The 15666-nt window shown below is 45.9% G+C and overlaps 1 protein-coding gene across 1 annotated transcript in view; it reads right to left on the bottom strand.

Moving 5' to 3' along the window:
• Window positions 1-15666, bottom strand: part of LOC138164734 (glutamate-rich protein 3-like) — a 130199-nt gene that overhangs the window by 73408 nt on the left and 41125 nt on the right. The window contains exon 6 of the mRNA XM_069092705.1: window positions 5959-6141. Coding sequence (XP_068948806.1) covers window positions 5959-6141 — 183 coding nt within the window. The remainder of the gene's footprint in view (window positions 1-5958; window positions 6142-15666) is intronic.

The following is a 15666-nucleotide window of genomic DNA, read 5'->3' as shown; positions in this document are numbered from 1 at the left end:
GACTCTGAAGAAGTCCATCTCCCTGAATCTCAGATATGTCAAATATCACATGAGCAAACAATACCCACACCTGTACCTCACAGGCCCGTAACAAAGGTCAGACTAGACTATGCAGAGCCCAGCCTTGTGTGACTCAAAAATAAGGCATCCGAATGAGGAGGCAGGTCTAGGTCCCACAGCACGATCTGGGCATCTTCCGCTGGCACTAAGACTCTGGGATTCTATGTTCCCTCACTCGATCGGTGTCACTGTTCATTATACCCATTACTGCCTCAGAATTACTGAACCCCATCATCTCACCTTGGCAATAAAAGAAAGGCATAAGAGAAAAGCCATTGTCCACACTTTCTTGGCAATAGGGCAACCCAGAATTTCTTCCTGGGACCCAGGGGAGCAGCCTAGCCAAGTGCATTTAATAGCGGGTGGAAATTAAGATTTCTGATTTCCCAAATCAAATGTGTGGCCCTTCGGCCAGTGCTTAACCCACCTGTGTCCACATTTCAGCTTTCAGTCACTCCCCAAGTTCAGATTCTTATCTACACCAGCCAATCCAGAAGGAAATATTGATCATTGCCGTGCTAGAGATCATGGGGGCCCATTCCCTGGAGGGTCAAAAACAGACTAATTCCTTGTTCTGGCATTCAAAGCCCCCCATAACCTGGTTCCAGCCTCATTACACAAACACAACCCTTCCCTACACTCTTCAGTCTAGTCAAAATAGCTTCTTACTATTTTCACCCCCAACACTCCATCTCTCACCTCTAAGTTTTTTCATAAGTTGTGCCCAACACCCACAATTCACCCCCTGAGAATCCCTGCTTTTCTCCAAATGACACCCTCTTACATGAAGCCTTTCGTGATCCCCTCAGTTTTTGGCATCCTTATCCCCTTTAGAATTTCCCCTGTATTTATTTTGAAGATGGAAAAGCAGCCTGAGAGAGACTGTGGCCTGCAAAGCTGGTCTCTGAGCTGGGGATCTGCCCAGATCCATGCTGAAAGTGTGAGCCTTCCTTCCCACCAAAGAAATCCCAGCCAGACCCTCCAATGTACTTGCACATGGACAGGCTTGCCAACCCTGGGTAGAATGTAAGCTCCTTGAAGGCAGGGACTAAGTGACTTCTCTCTTTGTATTCCTACCACCTATTACAGTGCCTGGTTCCCAGCAGGTGCTTAGTAGATCTGTTGATTGATTTTCTACTTTAGCTATTTGTTATCAGAATTACTATTGAACATTAATTTTTTTACAATATGTTTTCACTGTGAATACAAAAGTTATCAATAGCTTCCTATAAAGGACATGTGCCTATAAAAGGAATGACTGGTCATTCTCACCCTCTCTGTTCCCATTGGTGGCACGGTCTACACTGCTTTAGAATAAAATGGGACAGTGAGGAATTGGAAGGGACCCTCAGGCATCACATAGACCAACCCCCTCATTTGACAAGAGGAAACAGCCTCCAGGTGTCACAGCTTACAATCATCCCAAGGGCCCTGACTCCAGGGTCTCTCTTCTTTCCTCCTCACTCTTCTGAGACCAGAGTTTGAATCCCGGAACCAACACTCAAAAGCTTGTTATGATAAACAAGCCAATCCATCTTGAGACACATTTATCTCATCTATAAAATGGGGATACTAACACTCACACCACTAGACCTCAGGGGAGCAAGAGGAAAATCACTTGTAAAATCCAAGGGAACATGATCCTTGAAAGGACCCCTGATTTCATGAGTACCAGGAACTTCCACCTCACACCTTCCTTCCCTTCAAGCATATTCCTATTTTTCCTTTCTCTTTTTTTGGAAGGGGGAAGGCAGGGTAACTGGAGTTAAGTGACTTGCTCAAGGTCACACAGCTAGTAAGTGTTAAATGTCTGAGGCCGAATTTGAACTCAGGTCCTCCAGACTCCAGGGCCAGTGCTCCCCTCACTGTACCACCTAGCTGCCCCCCCTCCCCAATCAGATTCCTAACAATCCCTGACTTAGTAGGCCAGTCTGAAGAAGGGGCTGGAGGCACCACTTGGCTAGGTAATACTGAGTTCATTAATACAAACTAGAATTATAGTACACAAAATACTAAACACATATTAACAACCCTGGAAACTAGGTGGTTTTATTATTTCCATTTTACAGATGAAGGAACCAAGACAGAGGTTAAGCATGTGAGCCCCATCCCACTATCGTCTAGGCTGGATGTGAACTCGGCTATTCTAGACTCCAGACCTGGTGCTCGATTCACTGCCCCACCAGCTAAGCAAGCTCATGAAGGTCCTGATTGGCAGAGGCAGGATTTCAACCCCAGCCTTCCCAAGTCCAAGCCTCACCCTCGAACCAGGACATCGCAAAACCTGTCACCGTATAAATGGAAATTATTGTGGACAGTGCCCCCGCCACAGTAAGCGCTCAACAAATGCTTTGGACAATCAATGACAGGGACCAACACTTCCGTGTCACCGGAAAACTGACGAAACCATTGACATAGACTCATCGGGACCCTCAGCTGCCTAGCTTCTGCATGTAAAGACAGGAGAGCAAGAGCTTGACATGAACTAAGGTCATAATGAAATCCCTTCTGTCAACTGGTCATTGCTTTGGATGTAACAGCCTCAGTGTAACAATCTCCCACAGCCTGCATTTCCTCAAAGGGACCCGAACTCCCTCAATGCCTCCGATTCAGGGCAACAAGCATTTGAATTTATTTGTCCCACCTGTAAGCCTGTCATGGTAACGGCTGTCCTTCACAGCAGAACTAATGAAGGTGCTAATGATTCTTAGGGAACCTGACTCCATGGTTCTCTGACCTCCTCTTAAAATCGTCAAAACATTATTATCACATCTCCTAAAGTATGTGATCTCTATCTAAGCCATAACTTCAGAGAGACAACAAAATCAAAGGATGGGGATGATTCACTGGGCACTTGGCTAGTAGGAAAATCCTCCTTTCTCCATTGTTCACCTTTCTTACAAGTCAAACCCCAAGCAATTTCATACATTGATGGGAAACAATCTGTAACACCCTCACTCTGGAGTTGCCCCTCCCCAAAGCTGAGCCTAGTAAAGGGGGCTTTTGTCTGCAGAGCCACAGTGCAGGTAGTCACAGAAAATTGCAGCAAATGGTGCCCAACTCCAGGTCAAGGAGAGGAACACCAGTGGTCACCGTAGAGGCAGCTTGTGCCTTGTTAAGCTGGACATGAGTCTGCTCCTCCTGCTCTGTGAGGGCTGGCTGCAGCTACTACAGGTCAGAGAGTCCTGTCAGAGACAGGACAGCAGGGAATGAGATCAACCTCCATCATCTGGCCAGGGGAGGTGGGGGTGGTTCTGTCTTCTCTTGAGCTTACCCAGGTCCCAAGTACAGTCACCACCACCCCCAAACATGAGTCCTAGGTCCAAAATCCCTCTAGAGTTTACTAAAGGCTGTTCCTGCTGGATATCTAAGTCAAACACTTCTGTTTGTTTATACAACTCTGCTGTCTGCAAGTTGCCACCTCCATGAGGGAAATGAACAGATGTGAACTGGCCATGTCTGTATCTCTAGGGTCCAGATTGATGCACTTGTTGGGTCTCCTCAAATTTTAATATGCATGGTATGCTAATAATTATGTAATGTTTAGTTTATAAGTTCTAAAAGTAAAAACAATTGCAACGCATTATCCCAACATGTTTGTCTGTTTCTATGGACAGTCAGCTCATTCTGCTGAGGTGACCTGTCTAGGGAACCCTGAGCATGGCCAATGCAAAAAGGAAACAGTTCCTAGGCTGTGTTGGGTGGGGGCTCATAGCTGACCCTGTTCTGAATGAATCCACAAATCTACATGCCCTGAGGTGAGATGGAGTTGAGAGACAGACAGAGACAGAAACAGGCAGAGAGAAAGAGAGAAGCCTCTGGTACTCTGAAGACCAGATTGGGGCTCAGCACATACCCAATACTTCCCAAAAAGGTATGGGCAAATTGCCAAAATATCAGGAAGATGCTCTAGGACCCAAGAGAGCTGAGTTAAATGGGATCCGAAGGGTGAATGTTAATGCCCTCGGGGGTTGAAAATTTAACATTTGGAAACAGCACAAATTTCTTGATTAAAGAGATTCTTTCTCTTTTATTTTTGGTTTAGACCTTCCAATGCCCCCTCTCTGTTTTTGGATAGAACTCAGAACACTGTCCTAAGATATCACTTCTCTGTTTCTCTTTCTCTCCCTGCCCCCCCCGGCCTCAATGTATCAACTATCATTTCTATGCAGAATTATGATTCTCAAATCTCCTTCTTCAGCCCTTATCTTTCCCCTGAGCTTGTCCCTGCATCTCACCTGTCTGCTGGATATCTCCTCCTGGGTGTTATAGAAGCACCTCAAACATGTCCAAAAGAAAGCTCTTATTTTTTTCCCCAAACCCACCTCTCCTCTGAGCTCCCCCAGGTATGTCAAGGTCCTCACTGTTCTTTCAGTCACTCAGGAAAAAACATAGGATTCAGAGATAACTCTTCACTGGCTGTCATCCCCCCCCCCCTTCACTCTGCGGCCAAATTCCATCACACACCTCTGCACACACACACACACACATACACACACACACACACACACACACACCAACTTCTCTTTATGCACTGGTCACTCCCATTACCCATTACAGTGTCACTCACTGGGGTCAGGGACTAGTTTCCTTCCCCGCTTCTTAGCACAAGGTGAGATGTGCACTTAGCACCTCATAAATTCTTGTTGATCCTTCAGAATCCTCCTTCAGTCCCTTCCCACCACAAAGACCTCAATCCAGGCTGACTGTGATCCCGTTGGGGGTTTTCTTGGTAAAGATACTGGAGTTGTTTGCTATCTCCTACTCCAGTGGATTAAGGGAAACAGGGTAAGTGACCTGCCCAGGATCACACAGATATAGTAAGTGACTGAGGTCCAATTTGAATTCAGGTCTTCCTGAGTCCAGGCCAAGGCTTACCCACTGAGCCACCCAGCTGCTACAGTATTGGTCTCTTTGCATCCCGGCTTTTGCACTTTCCAAAGCATGTCCCTCCCACACAGCTGCTGCCCAATTAATGTCCCCAAACTTAACCTTGAGCGTGTCACCCTGACGCTCGGGAAGATTCAGCGCCTCTGTTTCCTTTAGGACAAAATGCGGGTGGTGCCCCCTTCACTGTTCCACGTGCACCAAGCCTGGCTCCGGGAACCTTCCCTGCTTCCTTACATCACTGAGCTTTCCGAAGGGCTTTGCTCCAGGCAAGGACCAGCTATTATTACGCCCCCTATGGGACATTCTAACTCCTCTCTCCACTCCTCTGCACCTTGCCTTCCATAACTAAGGAGCCCCTTCTCACGTGCACCTCCGGAAACCCCTGCCTCCCCTTCCTCAGCTGAGATGAGCTCCTACAAGAGACCCTCTGAAGTGCACCTCTGGGAGTGTCCCACCCAAGGAGCTTGTACTTAGATTGTACGTCTTTTATTTTTATCTGTGGAGTCGGTGAACCACCACCGTCTACCACCACCCGACTGAGACTGTAAGCCCCTTGAGGACAGGATTTCAGGAAACTGGGTTTGAATCCCTCCTCAGACTAATATTAAGTATGTGTCCTCGGGGAAAACCCGTTATCTCCTCTCCACCTCATTTCCCTTGTCTATAACCCGAGGGCAATGACAGCTCCGAGGCCCCAGGGCTGTAGTGAGGAAGGAAAGCCCAAGAGCAAACCTTACAAAAGCTGTGCTAGCCGCAGTTCCGACCCTCCCTCATCCTCCTACTCCCGGCACGGGACTGACATACAGTAGGTAGTTCACAAATGCTTCTCAGAGTGAAACGCAAAGGATTCTTTTTCAATAGCCCAGAAATAACAGGCTCTCCATTCCTGGGGAGCTTGCCTGATACTAAGGAAGCCACAAGTGGACGAGCCTGACTGTTTTACTGAGGTTTCTAAGACTTCGATGCTTTCCAAAGCATCAGGAATCACTCGTCAAAGCAGTGCCTCACCCCACTGGGAAAGCGCCCCTCCGTCTCGGACGGAGATGTCTTGGACTTGAATGCTGAGCTCGGCTTCAACGTCCCTCCAGCTGCCGGATGATTAAGGAGCGGCTGCAGTCGGTTTGGTCGTTGCTGCATGTTTGCTGGGGCAGTGCTGGGTCTTCCTGGGGCAGTGTTTGGCCGAGGGAGAGCCTAAACAATTAGGGCGAAAACAGAGCTTCAATTAGGATCTAGATACAGTTTCAAAACCAATTAACAGCCCAACAAATTGCCTGGAGTAATTAAAGTTAGAGGTTGTTTTAACCGAACAGATTAAACTTTAATTATATCCTTCCATTAAACCCCCTTGTGACCCAAAGTCTTTGTTCCAACAGTCGGTGCTGCCGTCCCCTACATAGGCAGATGCGGCAGTGGGAGGGCTCTGAACAAAGAAGATGCTCTCCGGTAGGTACCTCTCGCTAATTTTATCCACCCTGTAAATCCGGCGACAATATCGAATCTTGGCTGGGAACAGGGTGGCCGACAGCCACGCTCCGTAAACAGCAAGAGAGAGATGTTGAGATCAGAGAGCCCAAAGGGACTGGCCAGGAACGAAGCCTTTCCTGCTATAATGTCATCAACACAAAGGATTCCAGCAGACTCCTCCAAGTCAGAAATCAGTCCAAGACCAGGCACGCCAGAGTGACCTTCTGCAGCGCTGACCAGCGCTCCTCCAGCCTGGCTGACAGGCATCCGAGGGGCTGGAAAGCAACGCCGGCCCCTCGTCCCAGACTGCCTTTCAAGCTCCTGAAGAGATCGCTACTGTAGTAATCCATGCCCCGCGACCCTCTTCTGCCTGAATCCCGTCAGCTCTGTCGCAGGAGCCTACCGAGCCCAACCTGAGGAGAGAGGAGCTCCGGAAGAACGGGATCTCCCAGAAGACAGCAGGACAACAGCGCTGTCCTCTCAGAGTTCGGGGAACTGAGCCGAGCTCAAGAACCAAGGGCTACCTTGGGCATCTACAAATGGAAGTGACCTACACAGATGCCTGGAAACACTCGAGTCAAAGTACCTTTACGTTTGGCACGAAAGCTAGCTCCCCTCTCTGAAGCAGGTCGCACAGGTGACTAAGGGCACCATGTATATGGATACATCTACACATTCACATACATATATACATTTACAATACATATACACATATATACATACACATACACACATGCATGTACACATGTGTGTACAATGTGTGTGCACATACATATATACAATACATATGTACATACACAATCTACATATACACACGTGTATTGTGTGTACACGTGCACATATATGTATACATCTACAATACATATAGACATACACAAACACATCTACACATACATATACACATGCACATGCATATACACATGTGTATACAGTGTGTGTACACATGCAATACATATATACATCTACAATACATATACACATGTCTACATACACACACATCTACACATACTGATACATCTACACATACACATACATGTATACATATACATACACCTGTAATGTAATACCAAAAGAAGGCAACTTCCCAGGTTCAAAATACCAGCATAGGTGCTCTCTATTTTATTCAGTGACCAACCAAGAACAGAGAAGATTAAAACATGACATCATTCCAAATACAGCATTTACTAAGTGTGATTAAATAATCTCCAAGTACTACCCCACCCCAGGACCTTCCAATCATTCAATCAATTACAAAGTCTCTGTTCTAAATACTTCTCCACCCCTAGGCTATACCTTAATTAAGTCCACCACAAAGCCCCTTTTCTCAAATGGAGATTAGTTTCCAAACATAAGGTAAAATACATTCATTTGCTCAACCATAGAACACAAAAAGGTCAAAAGTTCCCCACCCCTGGATCACAATTGAATCTACCCCAGAGTTACATCAAGTTTAAACACAGCACTTAATACCCAAATGGAGGTCTTTTCTTCATCTTGACACGAGGCAAGTTCTCAGCAATCTTAGTTCCTGGGGAGACAAGGCTTAGCAAGGCCATAAGATACATTGCCAGTCCCTTCATGAATTCATCCTCTGTCTGTAGAACAGTCCTAGAACCCCTGAACACATTAGCAAAGCCCTCTCCCAGGATTTCTGTAAACATACAACAAGAAAATCCTTCTTCAGGGCTTCTGAACCAACAGAAAGGCTCCCAGACCCCTGCAACAACAGCACTGTCCTTCACCAGTGGACAGTATTCATTCTGTCTGCCGGACAGTCTCCAGACCCCTGCAACAACAGTACTGTCCCTCACCAGTGGACAGTATTCACTCTCTGTCTGCAGGACAGTCTCAGGCCTTCTTAACCAAATGCCAGGTTCCAGGACTTCTTCAACAGGACAGTCTTTCACCAGTGGACAAATCTGGCAAAATAACATCAAAACAGACAGACAAAGTACCAGCAAAACAGCCATGTCTCCTCAGTCCTTGGCAGCTCAGGGGGCAGGTCTCAAAAGTCCAGGGCAATTCAAAGCGGCCACCAGCAATCTCTTAGTCTCTCTCTCTCCACGAGGTGCTGCTTCCAAAAAGAACTTCCGCCTCTCTCTTGTCTCTCCAAATCTACATCACCAGCTCCTCCCACTTCAGGACTTTCTTTTCACATCAACAAGCCCATCCCACAGGTGGGATTAACAAACTCTGGGTTTTAATACAATCAATTTGAAAACCAAGCCAATACAGGGGAATCTTTAATTGCCATTACTATCACAACACCACATTCAAATCCAGCCTCAGACCCTTACCAGTTGGATGATGTTGGGCAAATTGATGAATCTCTGCTTACCTCAGTATTCTCTTCTGTAAAATGGGGACAATGGCAGCACCTAGTGCCCAAGGTTGTAGTGAGCATCAGGTGAGATAACATTTGTGAAGCACTTGGTTCAGTGAGCCCAACTGTGATGGGCACCACATAAAACCTGGCTACAATAGTCATAGTCATAATAATATGATTATCACAAAAGGACAAGGAATACCACTGGAAATTTGGTTTCATGTTGTCTTAAGCACCAATCATATGGATGGACAGTCACTGGTTTAATTCGATAGTTATTGAACTTCTATAACCTCCATACCCTGGTATTAAGTCCTGAGAAAGAGAAAAAAATTCATAATCTAATGGAGGAATTCTTACCCATTTGGGGGCTCAAGGAGCCCTTTGGGAATCCAGTGAAAGCCACAGCCTAGCACTTCTCAAGATACTATTTTCATATTCATCAAACAAAATGCAAAGGATTACAAAGGAACCTATATTAAAATAAAGATGTAATGTTTCCCATCCAAGTTTGCAGATCCCCTGAAACTGAGCCCAAGGGATCCATATACCACAGGTTAAGAATCTTCCAAGGGAATAAGGCAGAAATCAGTCTATCAGGATTGATCAAGCTTCTGTCATATGTTAGGCAATGTACTGGGTACCTAGGACACAAATACAGTGAATGAAAGGACCCTTCCTCATTGCCACATCTGTCCATATTAACCAGGCCAAATCCCTCTTGCTGTTTCTACTTCCTCTAACCTGTGATCATAGAATTGTTTGGAGTCACCATAGAAATAACTGTAAAATATTCTACACGGAGACCAGTGGCAGGAAGCTGGATGGAGAGTCAAAAGACCAGACTGGTAGGTCTGCCATCTACAGCCTAAATGACCTGAAGTAATGGTGGACAAGGAGCTCAAAAAAACCTATTATGGAAGCCATCCATGGACGTGGACTGTAAGCATGAGCTGCCTGGGGTCTCCATACTATCTGACTTTTGACAGCATTTGGGGCTCCTTCAGAGGGATGGTGGTCAGACACTGAGGCACACAGAAGCAGCTGGACCAATAGCTGTGAGCAAAACAATATTGTAGGTCTCCATCTGAAGCCACCTACAGACTAGTATACAGACACTTGGAAGTTTCCCTCTCAATCATCTTGGCACAAACAGGGGACCGCTAACCCAGTGGCCCTGAAGAAATTGCTAAGAGAACATGACCTGGAGGAGGAAACCTGGAGATCACTGAGCTCAGCTTAGCACGGCAATGCTAGTAAAAAGGTCTTTGGGGACAAATTCTCCAAAACCACACTCCCTTTATTCAGGATCATGCAGCTGAAGCCAGATGTGCTGATGATCAGGGCATTTAAATGCAATTAGAAACAAGTGTGATAACTCTGTGTTGTTGCTTTTTGTTTTTTGCTAGATTTTGCTTCACACAAAAAATACCCAAAATTGTAGAAGGGATCACAGGATCACAGAGGTAGCTGGAAGGGACATGAGAGGTCACATAGTCCATTTTGCAAATGAGGAAACTTAGGCCATGAGGGCATAAGTGACTTAGCCAAGTTACAGAGGCATTGAGAATGAGAGGCAGCATCGAACCCAAGATGACCCAAAATCTAAGCAATCAGGAGATTAGGCATAACTGATCAGCTGCAGTTCTCCTGGACAGGCCACATCTGGAGAGCTCCAGAGCCATGTTTTAGGATGGACATTGATGAGCTGGAGACATCCAGAGTCCAAAGAGCTGAAGATCAGGCTGGGTGAAGAGGACTGGAGGAAACCAGGAGGAAGGAAGGCTCAGGGGACTTCCCAACTCAAGGTCCAGCACTGTCCACTGCACCAAGTGGCTGCCCTGTATGAGGAGCCTATCAGACAGAGTATGTGCAAATATAGAGCACAGATAGATATATGTGTGTACACATACATACAATTTCCATATGTGTAGAAATGAAAGATAATATGATGTAGTGGAGAGAGATCCAACCCACAAGTCAGGATCGTCTGGGGTCACATCCAGCCCCTGACAGACCAGCTGTAGGACCCTGGACAAGTCCCATAACAACTCAGGGTCCCAGGTGGCTCTCTGAGACTATAAATGGGAGAAGAGCAGGCCATCTGCTTTGGATGACAGCGCTTCCATCTCAGCACTCCTTACACCAATGCAAACACAAGTCACACACACAGACACACAGACACACACACACGCATATTACAGAAAAGGCTGTACTTAGGACTTGTGTGATAGATGCAACTCTCTCAGCCAAGGTTGTTCCATAACCTCAGAATTGCCTAGAGCATGGAGAGGTTGGTATACTTAGGAATCCTATGGATTTTGGTTTATCATTCAAAAGTATCATTCTGAGAAATAGCCCAGAGGTTTCACCAGACATACAGGAAGTGAGAATCGTCAAGGACCCCTTGCTTGGGACTCGGAGAAGACAGCCCTCCTCTCCCGAGACAGCTGAGGGGACACTTAATTAGCAGTGGGCTGACCTTGCTGAAGCTCCATTTGGATTCAGTATAAAGAGAGTCACCTGAGAAGTGAAAAAGTCCCCTCCCCAGGCTAGGAGTCCCTCCCCAGGGGAAGCCTCCAGGTAAGGGCTGGAAGACCTCCTGCTGAGGCTGTAGGTGGAGGACTGTCCTGGGTGAGATCAGGATGAGTGGCTGCCTCTGCCTCTGCCTGGTGTCCAGCCCAGCATTGACATACTTTAACGATTGATAAATGTTTGCTAAAGTGAACTGAATCTAATTAAGGCACAGTTTGGACTGGCTAACTGCCAAAATCCTTTCCAACTTGCTGTATCTAAGTAGCCTAGATGTGGGGCTAGAAGACTCTCCCAGTCCAAGCTTGTATGTTCCATTATTTTTCAATTACTTCCAAGTTCCTGGATTTTTTGCTAACCTCCTGCATAGAACACAGATTATTCACCGAAGGATTTCAGCTAGAAAATGGCAGGGGTCAGAGGAAGAGGTAGAAATCCCATCTTTCAGGAGATGTCTCCTTTTGTCCCCTTCCCATCCCAAGTGATAACCTTAAATTCGTGCTGGGTTGGGTGGCTTGAGAATTAGCTCTCTTTCCTGGCTGGTGGCTGATCCAAGGCCACACAGACATAGACAGATATGGCTTGGCCTAGACGGGAGCTGAGGAGTCGAGGTCTTGGCCTTTACACAATGTCACAGGCTCTTCATCAAGGGCCCAAGGCCTTTTGCTTTTTGGCTGTTTCCCTTGCTTTTCCTGGTACCATGGGCTACACCATTCTCCTTTTATAAACACTGCCTAAGCCGAGAAGTCATTGCAATGAGGAAACAGACTATTGGATTTCACATTGTAATACGAAAGAGAGGCCAACTGGAAGTCACCACACCAATGTGAGCAAAGATGACTCAATTCTGGAGACCCATTCCTTTGGTTAAGGTACCTTAGCTACCTCCAAGCAACTAACAGCATCAGCGAAGGAAGTCAGCTCAGCGCTAGGACTGAGTTCCAGTTACGGCCAATGAGACGAGTCCCCACCAGGACCCCGGGGAGCCTCACTGTCTGGCCGAAATGTCCCTGCCTTCTGTTAGAGGTCTCTCTACACACCCCCAATTAACTGGAATGTTATAGAATATAGGCTTTAAGCTTTTTAATGGAAAATACATATAATCCATTACCCTATTTCCTCATGATTAGGATACATGATCATGTGTTTGAAAGAAAACCTCAAAGGCGTTCTAGCATGGTGAGTCCTGGTGCAGCCCTGTGCACAGGCATCCACAACCTTAAAGTCACAGAGATCTCAAGGGGAGGACAGGGCAATTAATCTGTAATATGGGTTCAATGATCATCTCTGTGCTGAACATTTCCAGCCCTCTGCTGACCTCACACCACCAACTGCCTTGTAGACATCTGAAGCTCAACAGCTTGTAGACCTCTTAAACTCCACTTTTTCCAAAAGCAGAGCTCATCAGCTCTACTCTCCAACCCTCTCCTTTTCCAAATTCCCCACCATTGTTTCAGTCAAAGCAGGTCCTAAAGTTCAAAGTCATAGCTGATTCATTTTTTGCCCTCATCCCACAAACCGGATCTGCTACTGATCTTGTCTCTTCTACCTTCACAACATACTTCATATAGCTCCTTAGTACTCTAAATCGAGTCCAATCTCCTCCCTTCTGGGCCACGGCAATCACCTTCTCATTGTTCTCCATAACCTAGGTTTCTCTGCAATCTAATCTCTCCTCCCCCTGAGTTCCCAAAGTGTTTTCCTGAAGCACAGATCGACTTCTCTCTCTCTCTCTCTCACCCCCCCTCTCTCTCTCTCTCTCTCTCTCTTTCTCTCTCTCTATCTCTCTCTCTCTCTCTCTCTCTCTCACACACACACAGTAGCAGCACCTTGCACATATAAAGACTTGGTAAATATTCCTAGAAAGTATAATTTTGAACAAAGAACAAAGCCCCTGTTTTCAAGGGAAGATTTTTAAGACTATAGTGACATTGTAGCAGCAAGCACCCCAAGCGTCCTCAGGGTTTGCTGCCACCACAGGTTCTTGGATCTGCTTTGATAAAGGAAAGCAACTCAAAATGGGTTAACGAACTTACTTTAATCAGTCAAATATGTATCGTTAACCTAGTTCAGGGGAAAAAGGTCAGCACCCTGAACTTCAGAATACACAGACAGAATCATCAAGACAGAAACAGATCTAGTAGACAGATTTCAAACTGTCCAACCATTACATCCATACCCAGTCAACATCTGGGTTTTTTCAGAGCCGGGGGGCTCTGGACAACGGCTTCCCAGAATCCACATCAAATCACAGAACACTTCTCAAAGTGAGCCCCAAAACAAAGCTGCACATCAGGGCTTATATAGCCTTCTCCTGGCTCAGAGAATGTAACAACCTTATTGACTCACTGACCAATCAAGAAGTATCTACTGAAAAACAAGCCTCCCACCCCAGGCTCCAGGTGCACTTTAGCCTAGGGGCAGGGAAGATCTTCAAATTTACATTTCCATTACAGACATCCAAGTCTAGATTCTAGCTGGAAATTGGGCCCAGCTTCCTCCATCCAAACGCCACATGAGTCCTCCCTTGCCATCTTCCTGGGAGATGCACAAGGAGTCTCAGAATGACCCAAGGGCTCACACAATCTATTAAGTCTCCAGTGTTTACTAAACACTGTGCTACATGCTGGTGATATGAAACACCCCCAAAATAAGACGAAGCCTTGGCCTCCAGGAGCTCCTGCTCACCTCTGCAGAAGAAGGTGCATTCTGTCTCAGAGGAACGACAGCAGGAAAAAAATGTAAAAAAGATGGTGGCAGCAGATCAAGGCAAACACAGCAGATGTCATCAGCTATGAACCCTTCACTTTGTCTACTTTTTTGAATTTTTAATAAAAGCAACCATGAAGAACAGCTGTCTATGTATGGAATTTCATTTCATAACCAAATCAGCTACAACAATAACCATGAAGGTGGTTAAAAAAAACCAATTAGAATAACAGATCAATCAATTTTTTTTCAGTTTCCTTTTTATGGGTCAAATTATATTCCCCCCGCAATAGCAATGTAGGAAATCTCTGTCATTAAAACTTTGAAACTTATATTATCCTGAAGGATAATTTTTGTTTCACAGACTCTAACCAAAATTGGCATGTTTATAGCATATCTCTATAAATGCATAATATACGCATCTGTTTGTACTTATGTAAATACACAGAGCATATTACACAATGAATATCGAAATATATGCATTATGTCACATTACACATCTACTTACCCACATGTAAATGTAGATGAATGAGTTCTATGTTTGTACATGTTCTATACGTGCAATGGGAGGGGACAGGAGGGGGGGAGGGAAGGGGAAGAGATGTACCAACCGATGGGAGCGACGGTGCTTACAGTGAAGCACAGACGTTTTGTTCCAGTACAAGTGGCCAAGTAGAAGCGTCATTGGAGCCTATTTCTGACTGTGTGCTGAGGAGCTGGTTCTATTTGATAACAAAGCCTTCTGTTTGGCTTTGGAGCTGGATGGGCTGTTGGGTCAGGGTGGCTGAGCTGGAGCTAAGTGTGAAGGCAAAGGGACTAACACCTCCATGCCTCAGTGTCTTTGCTTTGTGCCAATGATGAGGAGACAAGACCTTAGGCTATCTGGAGGGTGAGGTGGGGGATGCCTTTCCCCCTGCTCCCTCACACCCTCCTTGGTGGGGAGGGGCAGGAAAGGTCATCTTGAAGGAAGCTATGGGAAGGCAGGCTTTTAGGTTAGGAGTCGAAGAGATTTTCTTATTTGCTTTTCTCCCAGGAATCTGGTCTGTGATTTTCCCCAACATTTGGATATCTGGAAAATATCTTGAGAATAGACACTTCATTTCTTTCAAAGCTGTGCTTACTCTAGCACGGATCTCCTTTAGGCACACTTGGCACAGTACAGCTGCACTTCCCATCCCCCTTTTCTTTAGCAGAATTATTTTTTTCTCCTGTAGCACCCTTAGGTGAGAGTCCCAATGTGGCACTTCCATGGCCATTGATGGAGGAAAGGGTCTGCTGAAGAAATCTTCTCAGATCTTTTCCATTTTTCATGCCCTTGTTATCCCCTTCCTGATTTTATCCCTAAATAACTTCTGGTTGACCAGGCATAACTGATTCTCCTCTTAAATTTTTCTGCAAACTTGATTTTCGCTCCCTTGATTCTTACTGTTCTATGAAATATTGCTGTCCATAATATTCCACAATTTTCCTCCATCAGATTTTATCACAAGCGTCTATTATGAATGAGTGGCACCCTCGGCTGCCCTGTTTCTCATTTTGGCAAGGAAATCTCATGAGGAGTTCTTAAACTCTTTTGTTCTGCTGGCTAGGAGGACAATTCAGTGTAGTCAGATAGTGGTGGGGATCCGCATGGATTCCTGTGTGTGTGTGTGTGTGTGTGTGTGTGTGTGTGTGTGTGTGTGTGT

This window comes from Petaurus breviceps, unplaced genomic scaffold (assembly GCF_028583685.1).
Source record: "Petaurus breviceps papuanus isolate PSGF00001 unplaced genomic scaffold, PetGlider_PUasm1.0 207, whole genome shotgun sequence".
Taxonomy (NCBI): Eukaryota; Metazoa; Chordata; class Mammalia; order Diprotodontia; family Petauridae; genus Petaurus; species Petaurus breviceps.
The sequence above is the reverse complement of the archived record's forward strand: the minus strand, read 5'-3'. Positions and strand labels throughout refer to the sequence as shown.